This window comes from Lissotriton vulgaris, chromosome 12, assembly GCF_964263255.1.
Source record: "Lissotriton vulgaris chromosome 12, aLisVul1.2, whole genome shotgun sequence".
Lineage (NCBI taxonomy): Eukaryota > Metazoa > Chordata > Amphibia > Caudata > Salamandridae > Lissotriton > Lissotriton vulgaris.
Window position 1 is genome coordinate 737,604,039 of NC_141700.1, and position 20,310 is coordinate 737,624,348.

Here is a 20,310-nt window from a genome sequence, read left to right on the forward strand (position 1 = left end):
TTTGTTTATTTTAATAATAAAAAGAAATATAAAAAAAAAAAGGGCAGCAGGGATGATGCCGCAAACTACAGGCCTATAAGCCTGAGAAACATCCTGTAAAAAGTTTATGCCAAGCAAGTTTTGACTAAGTTAAACGATTGGATAAGGGAAAAGGATGGACTTTCACCATGCCGGGCTGGTTTTAGAAGGAAAATAAGCACAATTGATCAAGTCTTTAGACTTGTAACCTTGGCCTGGAAGTACACAAAGCTAAAAGTCGGCCATTTATATGTAGCTTTTATTGATTTTAAAAGCAGTTTTTGATTCAATCCCAAGAGTTCTTTTATGGAAAGACTTACACCAACAGAGGGGATTCTGAACCAAATTTTAAGGTTAGGTGAGGGTAACTTTGCCAAGGTACGGTGGGGCGCAGGAGGTGAGCTTACTGATGAGAATCCAGTTAGGAGGGGTGTGCGCCAGGGCTGTGTCCTGGCGCCAACCTTGTTTCCTTTGTATGTAAATGATTTGGTTCAGCATTTACAAAAATCTCCCCATGATTCACCTAAGCTTGGAGGGATCCATATCTGCACTTAACAATCACAGATGATACAATCCTGCTTCTCAAACACCAAGGGGTTTACAAAATCACCTTGATAGCCTTAATAACTACTTCAAACTTAAAGGTCTAGAGATAAACCCCATCAAGACTAAATACATAACAATGAGAACACATACATGTTTTAAAAACAAAATTACTTTGAATGGGGTGACCTTGGGGTGTGTTCCCAACTTTGTATAACTGGGGGTTCCAACTTTCATGGAAACCGCTAATAAATAAATCTACGGCCATTCTGATGCACAACTCTATTCCCATCATAAAGAAGCAATATGCAACTGTGTCAAAGGCTATCACCCCCACCCTGGAAGTATATATATTCAGAGCACAAACAGCTAACCTGTATGGCTCAGAACTATGGGGGGGTGAAATCCTCCAGCCATTAACTGTTGTGAACAATAAAATCCTGAGAATGTTCGCATTCCTTCCCCAACATACCCCAGTGATCCCTCTAACATATGACATGGGCATAAAAAGACTGCGACATCTAGCTATTTGGAGAATATTGTCATACTGGGTTAGAATTTGGACAACTGTGGAATTTGAAACATGTAGGCAAACCTTGAGTGAGTTATTAGAATTGGATGTCCATGTCATTTTTACCTGGTTGGCCCACATTCAAAAACGGTGCCTTGATTTAGGTCTGAGTAGATTCTGGACAAACCCTAGTCTGCTGATGCACAAATCGAAGTGTCAGATCAAGCACATTTATTGGAATTTTATTTGGCACAAAGTCACTTTAAGTAGCACATCAGGGCGGCTCACTACACCATTTTTATCATTCAAAACGACTCCATGCTTTGAGCCATTCCTGGATGAAATCGAACCTCAACTAGCAAAGACAATATGTCTGAAATTTAGATATGAAATACTCCTGATAAATGCCTTTACAGCCAAATAGGCTACGTCCCAAGCTCAGGATGGGGACTCCAAGTGCAATTTATGTCAACTGGGAGTGAAGGAAGACATTGCACACGTTTTATTTTTTTGCCCAGCGTATGCAATGGCTAGAAGAAAATGGATAAAACCGCTAGGCAGAAGTTTGAACATTAGGAAATACAACGAGATGTTGAGAATATTAAAATGCAATACCCCACAAGTCATTGTATTTGGTGTCAGCAGATTTTTCGTGGCCTCCAGCTATATAAGGAAAAAGAGAGGGCAATAATGTTAAATGCAGATTCTAGACCTAGGCCTGATTTTTTTACTTTTGTATTTTGATACACATTATGAATGGTTCGACTAATTTCAATCCAAGCAGAGTAATTTTATTAAAAATGTATTTTATTGATATCCAATGAATTATTTTAGCATAATTTTAACAATCTTGTATTCACGGTTCGGGTCAATTGAGTTTGCACTTGCACTTTTCATTAGGTGATAATGGTAATGGCTACTGAAATGACCATCCTTTGACTGGCATTCCCCCTCGACCCCTCCCTGGGATTTGGGCTTGAATAGATTTGTTGCCCATACTACTCTGTGCACTTCACCACTACTAAAATACTTGTACACCCCTTTCAACATGGTGAAATTGGTATATATCTGATTGGCATATTTGACTTACCTATAAGTTCTTAGTGTATGGTAAAAAGTGTACCCGGGCCTATAAGTTAAATGTCACTATTAGGTTGCAGCACCTATTTTGTCACCCAGTGCAGAGGCACAGCACACCCATCCCCAGGCTACCATTGTAGCCTGATTGTGCAGTTTTAGAAGTGTAAATTCAACCTGCCAAAATAGCCTCTACTGACAAGCCTAAACCTTCATTTTAAACTACTCTAAGTCAGCCCTAAATAGGCAATATTGCTCATAAACTGAGGTGCATCACAGTTAAAAGAAGGACATATACATTTTAATGTCCTTATAGCGAAAAAGGCTCAAAAGCTGTTTTCACTGTAGCAAGGCTGTATCCTCCATAGGGAAACAGTGGGTTGCATTTATATATTTAATAACACTAATTCGGTTTGGTAGCAGCTAGAAAAATAGTTCAAGGACAGTTTTTAATAGTTAACACTTATTCAGAATCCAAGAAAAAGTACTTTTCAAAAGTTACCCTTTTCCTGCCGAAAGCCTCCAGATACCTATCAGTAAATATTCAACTGTAATCTGACAGCTGAATGGCTACCATGTGGTGAGGTGTGAATTGCTCCCAGGATAGGAGCAAAATGCTTTGGGTGTGGAGTGGTGTTATCCTTTCCTTGACCGGATGGCGTGGGGGCTGTGTCCCGGAACTTGATTAATTTCAAAGAGGCCTAACCTGTCACTGGCAGATGTAGCTAATATCTGGGCCTACCCCTTCATTTCTCCCTCTCGTCAGGCTGGCACCTGTGGAAGAGGATCATCCATAAGCACTGGATAAGATTGGCCTAAGAAGAGGGTCTCATAATTTCATGGCAGCACGTCTGGTTAGGCACAGGAACTCTGCCTGGGTGAAGAAAGGTTCTGCAATGTTGTATTTAGGTACTGAGGGTATAGTGGGAATGTTTGCAGTTCAGCACCCAGGAAATTATGCAAATGTAGGAAGGGTTACCCCATTAAACATTTGCCATATTGGTTAGATTGGCCAGGGTTGCCTCCACCCACATGCTGGAACGTGTAAGTAAATGTGCGATTCACAGTACTCTTCTGAGTCAATTTTCTGGAATACTTTCTGGACCTCAGAAAGATCAGAAGAGGACAGACCCTGCTGTCAGTAACCTGTGCAGAGCCCTGAAGAGGTAGACATGCTCTACTTTTATCCAGTACAAAGAAGTGGACTCCGAGTGCCAGAAGTGTAACCTCATGCTTGAGCTACAGGGACAAAAGCAAGCTTCACTAGAGCTTTCCTTCAAACTCCCAGCTGACCAGTCATGCCTAGATCCTGCTGCTGGCCTCTGCTGGTGACCTCCTAAGTGGTTTTCTTAAGCTACCAGCCCTTGGCTGAGGTCAAAGTGAAATTATCCTACCATATATTATAAACCTGTAACTTAGGTGGCTTCTGCTCTGAGAATTGCTGAAGGACTGGAACCAGCCTACCAATCCTATCTAACAAAGATGCACTGCTGCTGGGCCAAAGATTTCTCCAGCTCCCACTCAGAACTTTTCCACAGCAGCAAATCTTTTTTAATGGGACCCCTCGACAATTGTCTCTGGCCTTGTGGAGCCCTGTTTGGCTACAGCCTGAAGCCTTGCCCCACTGAAGAAATCTAAGCAAAGCAAGTGAAAGCATCTATCAGAAGAAAGGACTTCCATTGGTATGAAATGTGAACTTTTCCCACTCAAAGCTTTTCCTTCCCAAAGTCAAATGCATCATTGTCTCAGCTCTTCTCTTGCTCCTTAGCGCCATGAAACCATTGGGTGTACGTGCAATATATATGAGATTATTTAACATAACATAACATAATTACAAATCAAGTTTCACCGGTACCTCATTCTACAGCTATCTGGCCTTGTGGAGCCCTCCTCTGCAATAGCCTGCTGCTTTATCCTGCTGAAGATTTTTACCATATTTGAGACTAAGTCAGAAGGTAAAACTTTGAACCAGGACAATCCTTTTAGCTGAATTTGATATGTGCCCCATTGCAGTCAGACTTAACTTTTGCCTTAGTGCCAGTCAAATGCAGCCAGAAGACCGCAGCTTTTTGGCACGTCTAAAATCATATCACTGGTTCGCCTTGTCAGATTTCACTTGTTTGGGTATCATTTTATTTATTGAACTATTCTCTATTTCTCAAAAATACTTTAGATATTGCCTCTAAGTTAAGCCTTTCTTCTCTGTTCCATAACTACCAGGGGGTTGAGCTCAGGTTTATTTAGTGACTTCAGTTGTTCACCCTGACAAGGACTGTTATTATTACTTGAGGTGAGTACTTACCAGCTCAACTGACAACCTAATTTCTTTCCCAGAGGTTGTCCAAGAATGTCACTGCAAAGTTGGAGCTGCACATACTCTTAGAGAGAAGCAAGAAAAAGTAAACGAGATACAAGTTCATGCATTACCATGCTTACCATGGTTGTGGGAGTGGATAATCCTTCTTTTCTGATTTGCTCATTCTACTATAAGGCAAAAACATTCTACTATAGGGGCCAGCAGTGTGGAGTGAGATGTATTGGCTTCACTAATGGAATTGGCAATGCAGCACAGCATGGCAAAACAATTAGGCATGCATCAGGCAAGTGCATGTCTACAAAATGAAAGTGTTACTTTTTTTTCTTGTTATTTACCAATCCAACTTGGATTGGTAACTAAAAAGAAAAAAATGATATTTTTAAAGAGGTGGGGGAAGCAGCGCAAGGGATGAAGATGAAAAGCAACACAGGGGTGCTGTTAGGGAACAGAAACAAAGCAGGTGTGTGGGTAGAGGAAAGCAACACAGGATGCATGTTTGGGGATAATATGGACAAAAGACAACAATGCATAGCTGATGGGGAGGAAGCACCTAGGCAAAAAGGCAACCGTGGGGCTGGGCAACACAGAGAGGGGAGAGAAGCACCCAGGGAAACATTTGAAAAATGGATGCAAATTTATGGGCCAGATGTGTGACCAAACCGTTTTTTTGTCGCACATTACAATTTTTTGCTACTGGCAAAACGGAATGCACTAATGTGACGCAAATGGCCTGCCTTGACAATATTCATGAGGCAGGTCGCAATATGCAACCCATTGGGAATGGGCTACAATCACAGGGATGGTGGCCTGCTGGGGACAGCAGACCACCATGTATCTGTTTGCTTTTTAAGTAAATCAACTTTTCTTTTTTCAAATGCAGCCCATTTCCCTAAAAGGAAAACAAAATGTGTTTAAAAGAAAACAAGGAAAACTTTTCATTTCAATTTTTAAGGGCAGGTGGTAGCTTGTAGGGCCCAAAATATTTTGCTGCCAAACACAAAGGGGACCCCTTCCTGTGTGCAACTGGCCCACCATCAATTTGAAATTGGTCACTCAATCAATCAAGTGACTTGTAAAGCACGACTATTTTCCTGTAAGAGTCTCATGGCAGGGTGGGACTGCTGATCCATTGAAGGCTTTGTGGTTCAATCAAAGAGCCAGGTCTTTAGGTTCTTCCTGAATTGAGGCAGTGGCGGTGATTGCCTGAGGTGGAGAGGCAGGGTGTTCCAGGTTTTTGCTGCGGCCATGGTCTTGCAGATACTTGGGATTTATTTATTTATTTGAAAAGTTTTATATAGAGCAGGCTAGACCCGGAGGTATCAGAGCGCTTTACATGAGTTACAACAAGTTACAGGTTACATAGTTACATCACTTAAATCAAAGAGTCACAGGGGAAGGAGGAGGGGGAAGGAAGGAATACACAACGGGAAAAACAAGGAAAACAATGTCAGATGTCCCGCTGGGTAGGTGACGGCCAAGGGGGTGAAACCAGGGCCAAACTGCTCTTTAGCTGCATATGACAGCTCCACCGGGCATCGATGGGATGGTGGCCAGGGCCAGTTGGGAGGAGTGGAAGTTTCCTGTGGGTGTGTGGAATGTGAGGCAGTGGTTGAGGTACGCAAGTCCTATGTCATGTAGGGCTTTGTAGGCATGTGGGAGGAACTTGAAGGTGATTCTTTTGTTGACTGGGAGCCTGTGAAGGTCTCTCAGGTGGCCGGTGATGTGACTACAGCAGGGGATATTAAGGATGAGTTTAACTAAGGTGTTCTGAATGTTCTGCAGTTTCTTGAGAAGTTTCTGGGTGATGTTGGCAAAGAGTGCATTGCCGTAGTGGAGTCTGCTGATGATGATTGTGTGGGTGACTGTCTTTCTGGACTCGATGGGGATCCACTTGAAGATCTTTCGGAGCAGGCATAGCACATGGAAGCGGGATAATGAGACGGCATTAATTAGGCGGTTCACGGTGATCAAGAAGTTCAGGATGATGCTGAAATTCTGTGCATGGTCTGTGGGTGTGAGGGAGATCCAAGATCTGTGAGCCACCAGTAGTCATCCCAGGATGACTCCTGGTGGCCCACAGAGAGGAAGGAGCCCAGGATGAGGACCTCAGTATTCTCTGAGTTGAGTTCGAAGCAGCCGTCCTACATCCAGGTGGCGACAGTCTTCATCCTGTTGTGGAAGTTGCTCTTGGCAACTGTGGGTTCATTGATGAGGGAGAGGATCAGTTGGGTGTAGTCGGTATAGGAGACAATGTTGAGTCCTGGTTCCTGATGATGGCTGCAAGCCAGGCCATGATGATCTTGAAGAGAGTGGGGCTCAAGGAAGGACTCCTGAGGCACTCCGCAGCTGATCTCCGTGGGTTCGGAGTGGAACTGTGGTAGTCTGAATCTCTGTGTTTGGCCGGTGAGGAAGGAGCGGATCTATTCCAGGGATTTGTTGTGGATGCCGGCATGATGGAGTCTTGTGCATAGGGTGCAGTGGGAGACGGTGTCGAAGAGTGTGAGGTCTGTACTTTAGCCTGGGACAAGGAGGTTGCGGACATCATCTGTGGCAGCAAGGAAGGCGGTCCCTGGCTGTAGTTGCTTCAGAAGCCGGATTGGGAGAGGTCCAAAACATGGTTCGCTTCAATGAATTTGGAAAGTTGGCCGTTGGTGGCCTTCTCGCTGACCTCGGTGGGAAAGGGGAAGAGAGATGAGTCTGACGTTGTTGAAGTCCTTTGGGTCAGTGGAGGGTCTCTACAGCAAGGGGTTGATCTCTGCGTGTTTCCAGTCTTCCGGGAAGGTGGTAGAGATGATGGGGCAGTTAATGGTGTGGCAGAGTTCGGGGGCGATGGAGGTGCCGGCTCTGTTGAAGATGTAGTGTGGAAAGGGGCCCTGGGGTGCTCCAGAGTGGATGCTATTCAAGGTTTTGAGGCTGTCGACAGTGGTGAGGGAAGTCCAACTGAGCAGGGTCTGCTGGGTCACGATGTTGTTGAGTCCGGTGGCTGTGGGTGGGGTTAGAAGTTCTTGGGTATCCAGGCTGTTGATGTTGTCGTAGATCTCCTTAAACTTGTGGTGGAAGAAGGTGCCAAGGTTGTTGCAGAGGTCTTGGGAGGGTGGGATGTCTGCTGTCTCTGTGCTGGGTTTGGCACAGTTTTTGACCATGGCAAAAAGTTCTTTGCTATTGAGTGCATTGGTGTTGTTCCTTGCTTGTAGGACCGCTTTCTGTGTTGTTCTAATGAGATGGTGGTGTGCGGTGACAGAGGTTTTGAATGCTGAGTGGTCTTCCAGGGTCTTGCTGCTCCTCCATCTAATCTTGCACTGTCTACAGGTGCTTCTGGACTCATGAAGGGCGGAAGAGAACCAGCTGGCTTTTTTGGAGTGTTGTTTGCCTGGGACTTTCTTGAGGGGAGCCAGTGTTTTGGCGCAGTTGGAGATTCATCAGTGGAGGTTGCATGATGAGATATTAGTGTCTGCGAATGTTGGATGGGGATTTTGCTGAGAGAGATGGTGAGCTGTTCTTCAGTGACCTTGTTCCAGCTTCTGTGAGGGTAGCGCTGGGTGTGGTGATGTACAGTGGGTTTGGTGAAGGAGAAGTGGGCGCAGCAGTGGTCCGTCTAAAGGACCTCGGAGGTGTGGCTGAAGGTGATATTATTGCTGGCAGAGAAGATGGGGTCGAGCGTGTACCCTGCTGAGTGGGTTGGGGAGGTGACATTCTGTTTGAGTCCAAAGGTGGCAAGGTTCTCTAGCAGGGACAATATGTTCTTTTCGTTGCGGTTGTCCAGGTGAAAGTTGAGGTAGCAGAGGAGGATTTAGTCTGAGTAGGCAAGAGCGTGGGGTGTGATGAAGTCGATGATGGGATCGCTGAAGGGTGGACAGGGGGTCTGTAGATGAGGGTGCCATTGAGGGTGGTGTTTGGGCTGGTGGTAACTGGTTGCAAAACAATCATACATACCCCTACAACTCTGTATTAGGAAGGGATGCCCTTTGGAACGCCCCTTCCTAATAGCAACTATTTTGCTAGTAATTAATAGATTACCAACTCTCAAAATAGGATTTGTATAAGCTTCAACCCTTTTTAGCTGTTGTAAACAGCCCAATTTTCCATTTGCGACCGGTAAAAACAGTTGTACATCTGGCCTATAGAGAGCTTGCACAGAAAGCAAAAAGTAGCACCTGAAAAAGCAAGAATTGGACAGTCACAGTAATGCATCCATGATCCAGAAATGGAACAAACACAAGAAGAGGAAGGAAAGTCCACATAGCTGATCAATAAGCAAGCAAATGAGATTGACTGTGAAGACAACAAATGGTAAGCAATGGGGCTCTACGCCAACTGTAAGCAAACAATAGGTCCTGTAACACATGGCAAGTTTGCTGTTTAGTAGGTAAGACCTAAACAAATATTACCATGTCTTCTCTTTTTAAGAAGCCAGAGATATAACACTTTTAGGAGGAATCTTGAAAACCACCCACCAAATTACAACACCAAATGCCTAACATTATCAATGGGAATTAGCACAATTAAACAAAAATTCAGTGCCTTCATTTAAAAAAAATATATATCTTTATTGCCTTTTATTTTTTCTGTTACACAAAGTTTAAACATCAGCATATGGTGCACTTATGCCAACAGTGACAGTGCTGAAGCATTATATACAACAATCAAAAAGAATTCCTGCTTATAATCATAGCACATCCCGTATCTGCTTCTCAGGATCCGACGTGCACTTACAACATAACATAGGCGTCAAGAGCCCACATATCCTGTTGTCCCCAATTGAGGAGCGAGACGTAAGTATAATTCGTAACTTTTCTCAGCAGTGTTTATCATTGTATAAATACAACAGTGCCTATAGGGGTACATAGCTCATGTCCAACTCAGCTGTGAGAGCGTAACACGCTCTGCTGCATAGGTGAAAAAGATTAGACATATGCAATAAACTACTGTCAGGCATCCTCTTTTTTCAACATTAAACCACAACTAAGAAAACAAAATAGAACCAAAAGAAAGGGAGACATCAAATATTTAAAGATATATGTGGCTGAGACATAGAGTGCCGTTCGAATGTGGTTGCGTTTAGGTCTGCATGGTCGTATTGAGGGTGAGCTGTCATGTGTGCACCATGCATGGTCATCTGGGAATTACAGTGTCCTTTGGCAGTCATGTCCACGGGTCGTCGTTAAGGAGCGTGATGGTGTTTCCCAGCCCAACAGAGGTGTCCGAGGATTCTCTGGATTACAGCGCCTCTGCTACAATCAAGCAACATGTCAGGTGTTGTCCCCTGTTTGTTGTGTGGGGGGTGCGCGCAGCATGGCATCGGATTGTGAAGGGCTTTGTGGACATCATCCCAGGATTGTGCAATAGGGTACTTTCGCAGCCCCGCCGATTCCTCCCTGTGAAGGCTAGTGCTTTCTGCCTGCGCCCAAACCTCTAGCGATTGTATCCAGTGAGGTACCTTCGGGGGGGTCTACGTGTTTCCATCTCTTAATTATCAACCGTTTTGCGGCTTAGGTCTCTGAATCTAGAGCTTACATTGTTGGCCTTAGTACGTTTGTAAAACCCCAGGATACAGACTTCCCATGTGCCAGGCACCTCGTTGCCAGTGCAGTTTGTAAGTGTCTCTGTTATTGTGCGCCAGTAGGGTAGAAGCAGGGGGGAGGACCACAGCATATGTAGTAGGTCAGCACCAGGGAGATGGCATCTTGGGCACTCAGAGGTATTAATTTTGAAATATTTATTCATCTTATCTGGTGAGAGATAAGCTCTATGTATGATATATGTTTGTATGAGTTTAAAACGTGAATTACGCGGCACATGTGTGACACCGGCCAGGTCACGCTCCCATTCTTTGTCGGTCCAGGGTCGAACCTAATCCTCAGCCCAGCAGGCGCGGAGTGTTAGTAGTGGTTTTAACACATGAGTGAGCAGGGCCTGTACCAACCAGTGGACCACATGCGACCCCTCCCCCATTATATGTAAATACTGCAACAGCTGGTGCGTTGAAGGCTCATTTGTCAGGTCTCCCCATGCTTGTGTCAGTGTCCATATGATGGTGCGTGTAGAAGGAACTGGCCCACCGGTAAGTCATTGTTCGCCGACAGGGTCGCAAAAGGTAGCAGGATACCATCTGCATATAGGTCCCCCAGCGTCTCTACTCCTGAATCAGTCCAGGTTGTTAATGTTGCATCAGTTATAGGGTCTCTACCTCTGGGTGTCCCGAGAAGTGGCAATATCGGGGCATATGGAACCATGTCTTTCGTGAGCTGAAGGCTCCTCCTGTACCATCTATAGGCTATAATCTGTGTTTGTGTCCACATCAATGCCTCGGTTGCCGTGTCAGTCAGATTTTTCCCGCTTAGCCACTTCGCAACCCACTGTAGTTGCGCAGCTAAGTAATATAATTCCAAATGAGGAACTGCCAAGCCTCCACATTCCGGTGGCGAGTATCATTTCTGCAATGCTATCCTGGGCCGCTCTGCATTCCAGATCAGACCTCGGGTTAATCCCTCTAGCTCCCTAAATAATCGTACCAGGACAAACACCAGAAGGTTTGCAAAATAATACAATAGTCGTGGTAGTACTATCATTTTGGTCAAAATAACGTGGCTCAACACATTTAGCGGTAGAGTTTTCCAGAATTGCATCTGCGCTCTTATGGAGGAAATGGCGTGCACCAGGTTACCGTCCAATATGTCCACAGGGGAGCGGTAGATATATACACCCAGATACCTGAACGTGGTCGGGTACCAAGTAAGCGCAGTCCAGTTGAAGACTATGTCTGCCATGGCTACGTCTTCGTGGAAGGAGTAAGCGCCTGATTTAGCCCAGTTCACCTTGAGGCCCGACACCTCCTCAAATTTATGGAACAGCACGGATATGGCAGGCGGCACAGCATGCAGGTCTCTTATATACAGCAGCAGGTCATCCGCGTATAGGGACACTGTGTGGAGACCATCCTGCAAAGGGATATCCCAGTCCTCACCACCCTCTCGTAGAAGAGCCGCTAAAGGCTCCATGCAAGAGAAAAGAGCAACAGTGACAAGGAGCATCCCTGCCTGGTACCTCGCCCAACCCTGATTGTTATAGAAACGAGCTTACCCGTGCGAACCCGTACCATAGGGCATCGATACAGCAGCTGCACCAGTTGTAAATACCCGTCTCCCAGTTCATATTTACGCAAGACCACTGCCAGATAGGGCCACTCCAAATTATCAAAGGCCTTCTCTAAGTCAAGCATCAGACAACCAGCCCATGGCCAGTTCCTTGTTGCTTACTGCTGGACTCTAAACAGTGTACGAATATTAAGAGAGGTATTTCTGGTTGGAACAAATCCGTTCTGATCGTTGTGTACTAGAGTCGGCACAAACGGGGCTATCTGTCTGGCTAGGGTGGAGGCCAGTATTTTATAGTCTGTATTCAACAGAGCCAATGGACGGTAAGAACCCAAAAGCTCAGGGTCTCTGCCAGGCTTTAAGAGGGAGATCAGCGTTGCCTCATTTTGCGTAGGTGTGAGCTCCGCGTCATCTAGTGCCGCTGCATATACCCGCAGCAACTCTGGTATCAGTATATCTGGGTAGGCTGTGTAAAATTCAGCCGGTAATCTGTCTGGGCCCGGAGACTTGACGTTCGAAAGGGAGAAAATACTATCTCTCATTTCCTCTGGCAGTAGGGGAGCATCCAGTTCTTCCTGTTGGTGTTCTGTCAGTCGTAGTAGCGTTAAGGTAGAGAGAAAGTCCTGTATTGTCCCATCTGTGGCTAATAGACAGGATCGATACATTGTAGAATAATGTTCCACAAAAGCGTGGTGTATATCACTCTGGGTATGCATTGTGATGCCCAGTGTGTCCTGCATGGATATCAGAGGGCATCTTGCCGTATCAGCCACAACAGCAACTTGCCAGGTTTGTCTCCCATATGGTGGGTGCGTGCTGAGTGCGCCGCATAGTTCAGGTTACGAATCCGTTCAAGCAACCTGGAGTGTTTCTCTTTGCCTCGCTCTAAGGATCTAGCATTTCCCTCTAGCGTCTCCTCCTCACCTCGGAGCAGTTCATGTTCAAGGCGTGTGAGTTCAGCCTCCAACTGCCTCCGCATACCCACTTGTGCACAGAGGCAATCACCCTTGATCACCACTTTAAACGCATCCCATTCCGTCTGCGGCATCACAGCCATGCCAGCATTTTCTTCAAAGTATTGGATGATATTAGTGGCCAGCAGACTACAAAAGGGTGCGTGCAACAGCATATTTGGTTGTAACCGCCAGGTTGGAATTGGCGGGCGGGGATATTCCCATGACACTTCTAATACATGGGGATTGTGGTCCGAATGTGTCCTGCCCAGGTGATAGACTGCAGTGATATGTGGGAGTAGCTCTTCCGAAAGCATGTAGTGGTCCAACCGCACATGCAGGTCGTGGGCACCTGAGTAATAGGAATATACCCTGTCGTAGGGGTGACGATGTCTCCAGGCGTCTCTCAGGTGCCATTGTGTCGCCCAGCCAACTAATGCCTTCATGGCAGTATGCGTGCTCGTACCTGGTAGGGGTGGGAAGGAATGGTCCAGTGATATGTCTAGCACACTATTGTAGTCTCCACCCAAGAACATTGGGATGTCGTGCCACGGCACCAAGACGCGCAATATGTTGTCAAGAAAGGCAGTCTGTTCTGTGTTGGGAGCGTATAGTGATGCAAGTACAACCAGCCGACCATCTAGGGTGCCCCTGATTGCAACATATCTGCCCTCCGTGTCCACCAATGATTGCGTAAGTTTGAATGGGACCCCTGGCCGTACCCAGATCAGAGTGCCTCGTGCAAAAGCCGAACACCCTATGGCGTACAATTGATCTCCCCATTGGCGGTGTAAGCGTTGAGTTTCCGTGGTGACCAGGTGAGTCTCTTGTAAAAGAGCTACTTGTATATGGTGCCGTTTGAAATATGAATAAATCTGATACCTGCGTGATGGCGAATGCATGCGCCTCACATTCCATGTAGCAATTTTAAGTGGAAACATAGTTCTTATAGGTTGTGAAGTGGATATGTGTCTGTAGCGACCCAGCAGACATGCATGATACACATGCCTCAGCAACGCATAACACCTCTAGCATACTGGGGTGCCACCCGACATGAGCTGCAGTAGTTGTACCTCAATGTTGATCCTCACATGGCAAGGCCTTGGTGCTACGTCTTCAGGACGAGGGCCCACAACGGTCGCGTGTTACCCCCAACGGGTGCAGATCGCAGCCGCCCCGCAGTACGTGCTCCCGGCAGCTGGGCCCCCCACCTGCACAGGAACCCCCTCCGCAGCGCCGCCTCCGTGCACACTGCACAGCCACTCAAGTTGCGCCAGATAGTGGTGTACGTCTTCGCCCCAAGGAGAGGTCACACAGTCTCAGCATCGATGGTGTAAATATTCGTGGGCGCCAGCAACTCCCACCTATAGCCACTTCCCGGGTAGCCTGTGCGGGCCACTCCAGATGTAGCACACCCAAGTAGAGACGTGCCTATGTCAAAGGCGTAGCAACCACCAAAGTCCAAGAGATGCGTATCTCAGCACTGCCAGTGGCTGTGTTAGGCCAAGTACCCAGCACGGGTCTAGGTATCCATAAGAAGGTCAGCCTCGAGGGTCACCAGCGATGTGGGTTTCGGGAAGTAGGCAGAGTAACCTCGAACCTCTCCCATACGTTTCACAGAGGGGGATCAGAAGCACATCAACCGCTGCTCAGCCTGTCTCCGCCATGCCTGGCAACATCGCAGGTAGCATCAGAGGGGAGCTCGCAGGGTCAGAGCAGGCAGCTCAGCATCAGTGGCACCCCTGCTGAATCACGACGTGGGGTAAATGGCAGTGCAGGCGAGGCCAGTAGCAGCTGCACACACTGTTGCAGTTACAGTTACAGCTACAGCTAGTAGATGGTCTAGAGGACCTCAGGTGGTGGCAACTCGAGGGAAAGTCCAAAAGAGCCCCGGGGGCACCCCAACCGCAGTAAGCAAATGACCATGGGGCAGCAGCGGCGCAAACAGCCGCGAGTATCTCCTGGTAGCGGGGGGCTCATCTACTGCTGCCGAGCCGCTGAGGCAGCGGCGGCTCATATCCACAATCACCACCTGCTACCTCTATGCCCACCATTTTGACAATCACCTTTACTACAACCATTGCCATCATCACTGTTACCACCACCATTACGACTCCACTACTATCCCATGAGCCCTGCTACTCTTACCTCCACTATCAATAAAACTACTAATACCCGCACCAGTATGGCCACACCTGTGACCAAAAGTGTTACCACTACCACTATTAACATCAATACATCAATTACCACATACCAATCATCACTCTCTCCCCATACACCATAATCACCAACCACCACCATTATCATCACCAGATTTACCAATACTCTTACCACAATCTTAACCCACTACTACCAACAACACCACCATTAACATCACCACAACAATACCACAACCACCATTACTACCACCATTAGCATGGTTACTGCCATCGCCCGAACACCTCTACCATAATTTCTACTACCAACACCAGCATTTCCACTGTAACTGCCATTGCCACTACAACTACTGCCACCTCTGCCATTAGCACTCTAATATTATCACAACTATTACCACCAGCACTTAGTGGCGCAGGAAAAAGGGAGTAGGAGGTGAGGTAGGTATTTGCAGATTTAGGTAGAGAAGATTCATACACACTTATCTGTCAATATTTTTGTCCTCGAAATTCTGATCCTGATATTATGACCATGCGATATTCCTTCCATTATATTCTAGATCCACGACATTTACCATGCAGAAACTTGCTTTATTTTTCCTTCTTTGACTGCACAGCACTTACGCTTTGGAGCTAAACCTGGTCACAATATACAAGAGCATGTGACATTAAAAGGCTATTATATGTGAACATGTTATTTAGTTAATGCACATGCAAAGAAAATCTTTTTATCTTTAATCTTTTTGAGTATTTTCAAATCACCCATAAAAATGTGAAGTACATTTGAGGCAGCATTGTTTTTTTGAGGAGGGCTCATCAAGTTCATTTGCATGAGTATGCTAAAAATATGTGCACAAATGGCTTGATTTGTGTGTCTAAATTCCCTTTTGTAATTCATTAAATCTGAATTTTCATATGCAGAAATGTTTACCTATTTACTGTGTTGAAACATTTTACACAACTAAATCTTCTTCCTGGTGTGCAGAGCCAACACTACAGGGTAGCAATTCCCAGATAATTTCGAAGCATATACAAACCCACAATTCTTTGGATGTTCACTTCCTGCCAAAAAATAGATATTTAACCTATTGATTGCTAAACCTTCCCCCTAGAATGATAAGCCCTTTTTCCACTATTTGGGGTAGTTCGCCCTTCAGCGCTTAGGCATTAATTACTTTTTTCCACATAATTTATCCATGCCAAATTAGTGTCCTTTATTTCAAACATCCTGGGGATTTTAAATGTACCCAGGGTTTGGGGATTCCCCTGGAGGAGCTGAAAAATAGGCAAAATATACCTAAATCTTGAAGGGCTTATTTACAAGCCTTCGCGCCGCCGGTGCGTCACTTTTTCCCATTTTAAAAGTGACGCACGGCAGTGCAGGGGCATTGTAAATAAGAGCCTGAGTTCTTTAGAAAATGTAGAAAAAAGTGCTCTGATAAAAATGTCTGCTTTTTTCCTAAAAATGGCATCAACAAAAGGTTTGCTGCCTAAAATCACAATTTTCCAGCTTTCCAGAACATGCAGAGCTGAATCAAATAATCTTTTTTTTTACCACAGTGTTGGCATTTTTCAAAGAGGTAGCCCATTTTTCCTAATTTTTGTGCTTTCAACCTATTCCCAGTTCATGGTAGAAACTGCAGTGAAACTCATGAATAGCTATAGATTAAAAAAAAATAGACACACTTCCAAATTCAGTAAGAGGTCATGTGTGTAGCTCTCTCAAGGTTTCACCAAATAAACTAACTGTTGAAATAAAACAAATATTGAAAATCAGTAGGAAAAAAATCCCCATTTGTGACAACATTTTCATTTATAACTTCTCCTTATGATGGCCAGTTTACAAAAGCAGCATAGCATTACATCCACCAGACCCTTCTTGTTATAGGGACATGAAGGGTTTGTAGGTTTTCCAAGAACCCGAGGTACCCAAAGCCAAACCCTGAGCTGCACCTTGCAATGGTTTTTCATTGTGTACTGGGCATAAAGGAATTCATATGGTAAACAGCTATCAAGGAAACATGTATTTCTGAAATGGGCACAAGATATGGAGTTTTGAAGCAGTGGCTATTTGCACTTCTCTGAATGTGTGGGTACCCATACTAGCATGTGATTTAGAGGGCATTTTTAAAAATGCATTCTTACTTAGACACTGACTTACATTTGTAAGGCACGAATGCAGAGAAATACAATTGGTAAAAACACTTGTTCTACAAATAAAGATTTATTTATTTTTAAAGTTTTATATAGCGCGAACAAGATCTTTGCAGATATCAGAGCGCTTTACAGAAACAGTAGGTAGGATAAACAAACTGTTGAAAACTGTATAATATTCGGTAGGGAGTGAGTTGCAAAATAGGGTAGCATGGTAAGATGGTAAGAAACGTAAAAAAAACGTTAAAAAAAGGTTAAAAAAACAAAGAAAAATCAAGAAGGGCATTGATGTTCCTTTAATGCAAACATTATACAAAAGTTTCCTTACCAAACACATGCAACTGCACAACCTGCAGCTAACTATACCAGTACCAAAACCATATGCAGGAGTCACCACCAAGGAAATAAAAAGATTTGTACTACAATAAAAAAGAGAAATGAAACATTAAGATCACAAATGCATTTATGTCAAAAAATAAAACAGTTGACATTATAAAACACTATTAAGTTGCCCCTAGTTACCAATCAACATCACAAACAACTGATCTGCCCCCATGGGGGGGAGGAGGGGGGGGGAGGCACAAAGCAAACCCAAGAAATTGGCACCACAAAGGGGAATGACCTTTACCCCAGCACCCATCCAAACAAAAGTCAAACACAAGTACACACATAGACCACCACCCAAACGCCAGCCACACATTTTGCCAGACAGAAACCAGTCCACACTCACTGCCAGCAAAAACTCCAGTTCAAACAGTCCATATTCAAAACGGCAGCCACACACCAGTCCACACACTGCACTAGCTTAACTCCAGTACACGCACACTGCTAGCCAAATGCCAGTTCACGCACACATACACAGAAACTTAATCCCTGGTGTCCAGTGGTTTTCTGCTTCCTTACTGGGAGCAGATTGGCCTAATAGAAATCTGATCTCCCATTGGGAAAGCAGAATACAAAGATCATGCTTGAGCAATACTCGGGCCTGCTCCACCAACATATACAAAAATATAATCCCTGGTGTCTAGTAGTTGCCTCCCCCCTTGAGGCAGATCAGCCCAATTAATGTCCCGTAGGTGGGGGAGCAGAAAGCAGGTAAAATGGGTCTCCAAAAATGGGAAACAAACCTTGCCCAAGGGGCTGCTCTGCGGGATACACATAGAATAAAGTTACTAGTGTCTAGTGGTTTTCTGTTTCCTTTGGGGGCAGATTGGCATCCTAAATGCAGAAATTTGAAATCCTTGGTGTCAAGCATGTTAACAGCCCTCCCCTCCCCCTTGGGGAAGATTGCCCTAAAGAATGACCAATCTACCGCATTGGCCATGGGGTCGCTCTTATTCCCTTATGTCTAGTGACTTTCCATCTCTGGTGGGGCAGATCAGACTAAAAGCTTGGTCTATCTGCTCCGCAGACGCAAATGCACATTATTTGCAATTGGTCCTTTGGAGCTTCTTGTGTGTGTATGTAATTGGGGGTAAAAAAACTATTTTAGGTTTCCAGAAGTATACTTGCAACCTTTGCAGATTTAAAATATTTGTAAACCTGCACCAATGCAAGGAAGTAAGCATACATATGCAGGCTTATGATGCTTTTAAGACACAAACCATCTTTCCTAAAGTGTGGGGAGAACAGCAACTGCAGCCCAGATTTAGAAAGATATCACAGAATGCAGTGCAGCACCCATAGTTGCTGCGCCTCATTGTGTGACATAGAGAAAGCAGGAAATTGAAATATCTATAGACTAGCAGCCCGTCCCGACCTTGTCCGGGAGCAATCAGGCTTCCCCGGCCCCCGCCTGCCCTGACATTGCCAGCAGCCCGGGCCCCCATCCGCCCCGTCCCCCGGCTGCCCCGACCCCGGCCTGCCCTGACATTGTCCTCCGGAGGCTTACCTCACACAATTATGCCAGAGGCCCAGTGTTGCAGTGGTGGCCAGCAGCAGCGCCTGAGGCACTGGGGAGCTTTCTGGGTAAGTGGGGCTCTGGCGCTCTGTGCAGGGAGGCGAGGATGAGCAGAGGTGGCAGGGATAAGAGTAGGAGTTCACAGAGTATGGAGCGGCCGGCGGGAGTCAGGAGCTTGAGCACAATTATGCCAGAGGGTCCCCCGCCTGTCCCGACCCCCGCCTGCCCCGACATTGTCCCCCGGAGCCTTTTTGTTGTAACTCCCCGTCCCCCGCGTGCCCCGACCACCGCCTGTCCCGACATTGTCCCCCGGAGCCTTACCTCAGCCGCCGCTCCTCAGTTCAGTGCTCCTCGCCGCTCCGCCGGTCCGCTGCTGCTTACCGCCTGTGTGCCGCTCGTCAATGCTCCTCCCCCGCGCCATGTCCGCCGCTCAGCCACCGCTCCTCAGTTCAGTGCTCCTCGCCGCTCCGCCGGTCTGCTGCTGCTCACCGCCTGTGTGCCGCTCGTCAGTCCTCCTCCCCCGCGCCATGTCCGCCGCTTCTCCTCGCGTTCCTGGACGCCGCTCCTCCTCGCGCTCCTGGACGACGTCAGCACGCAGATCGCGGCCGGCGCTACCTCGAGGGGACTACTTTTTTTTAAATGTACATTTAAAAAAAAGCCTCCACCTCCCCCGGTCCCCTGAGTCTTGCTCTCTATTTTCGCAGGATCGCCTGCATCCAAGGCCACCTCACGACTGGCAATTACCCAGTACCAGCGTTTTTCTTCATCTCAGGTATGCCAGCCTCACATGCCTGCATCTTAACTATGTAACTTCCCCATACCTCCACCTTAGGCCCCCTGTCCTTAGCTCACACGCTATGCAATTGTATGAGACCAATCACTACCTTCACGATTGCTACATAGGTTTGCTCCTTTAATAACTTGGCTCTTACGCATGTGATTGAAAGTTTTTTCCACCCGGCTCACACATCCGCCCTTACAGTAAGCCCTTCTTATCCCATTGCCCGATCTCTTAAATTAAACCTTGTCCCCTTGCAGCACTCCATCAATTGTCAACCCTGTCCTGAAGGGGATCCCAAACCACTGAGGATCGAAACTCCGTCGACACTGCAGCGCAATTCTCTGGCGCACTACGTTTGGCTCATAACTGTGTCCTACTTGCAATCTGAAATAATCTGAAACAACTGTGACTCATCCCAAACCAGAGACCTGTTTCCCCAGAACGAGGAACTTCTCTGAGACCCAAAGGCAACTCCACAACTCCCTTGGACTAGCGGCACTAGTCCCCTGGAGCCCGAATACTCCAGGAAACAAAGATTCACTGTACATCGGACCCGCCCAAAGAAAATGCTCTAGTATATTGTATGAAAAGTAGTCCTGACCTCCAAGTTTCAGGTGGCTCCCGATTTCTCCCAGACTCCAAGACGTTTACCACAGCAAAGGCTTGTTACCTACTACCTTTGTTCGATACTGCACCTCGAGGGAACTTCACACAATCTTCAGCTCACCACCTCATTGGCCCCTTTGTTGAGTTTTTGCATACGTTTCCTCATTAGCACTGTCTAAGGGGCCGATTACGAGCTTGTTCTG

General features: G+C 46.2%; 1 protein-coding gene across 1 annotated transcript in view; it reads left to right on the top strand.

Annotated features, from left to right (window-relative positions):
* Positions 1 to 7,093: 7,093 nt before the first annotated feature.
* The window catches only part of LOC147678458 (extracellular calcium-sensing receptor-like), a 128,254-nt gene continuing 115,037 nt past the window's right edge, over positions 7,094 to 20,310 (top strand). The window contains exon 1 of the mRNA XM_086945641.1: positions 7,094 to 7,391. Within this exon, the coding sequence (XP_086801767.1) occupies positions 7,094 to 7,391 (298 nt within the window). The remainder of the gene's footprint in view (positions 7,392 to 20,310) is intronic.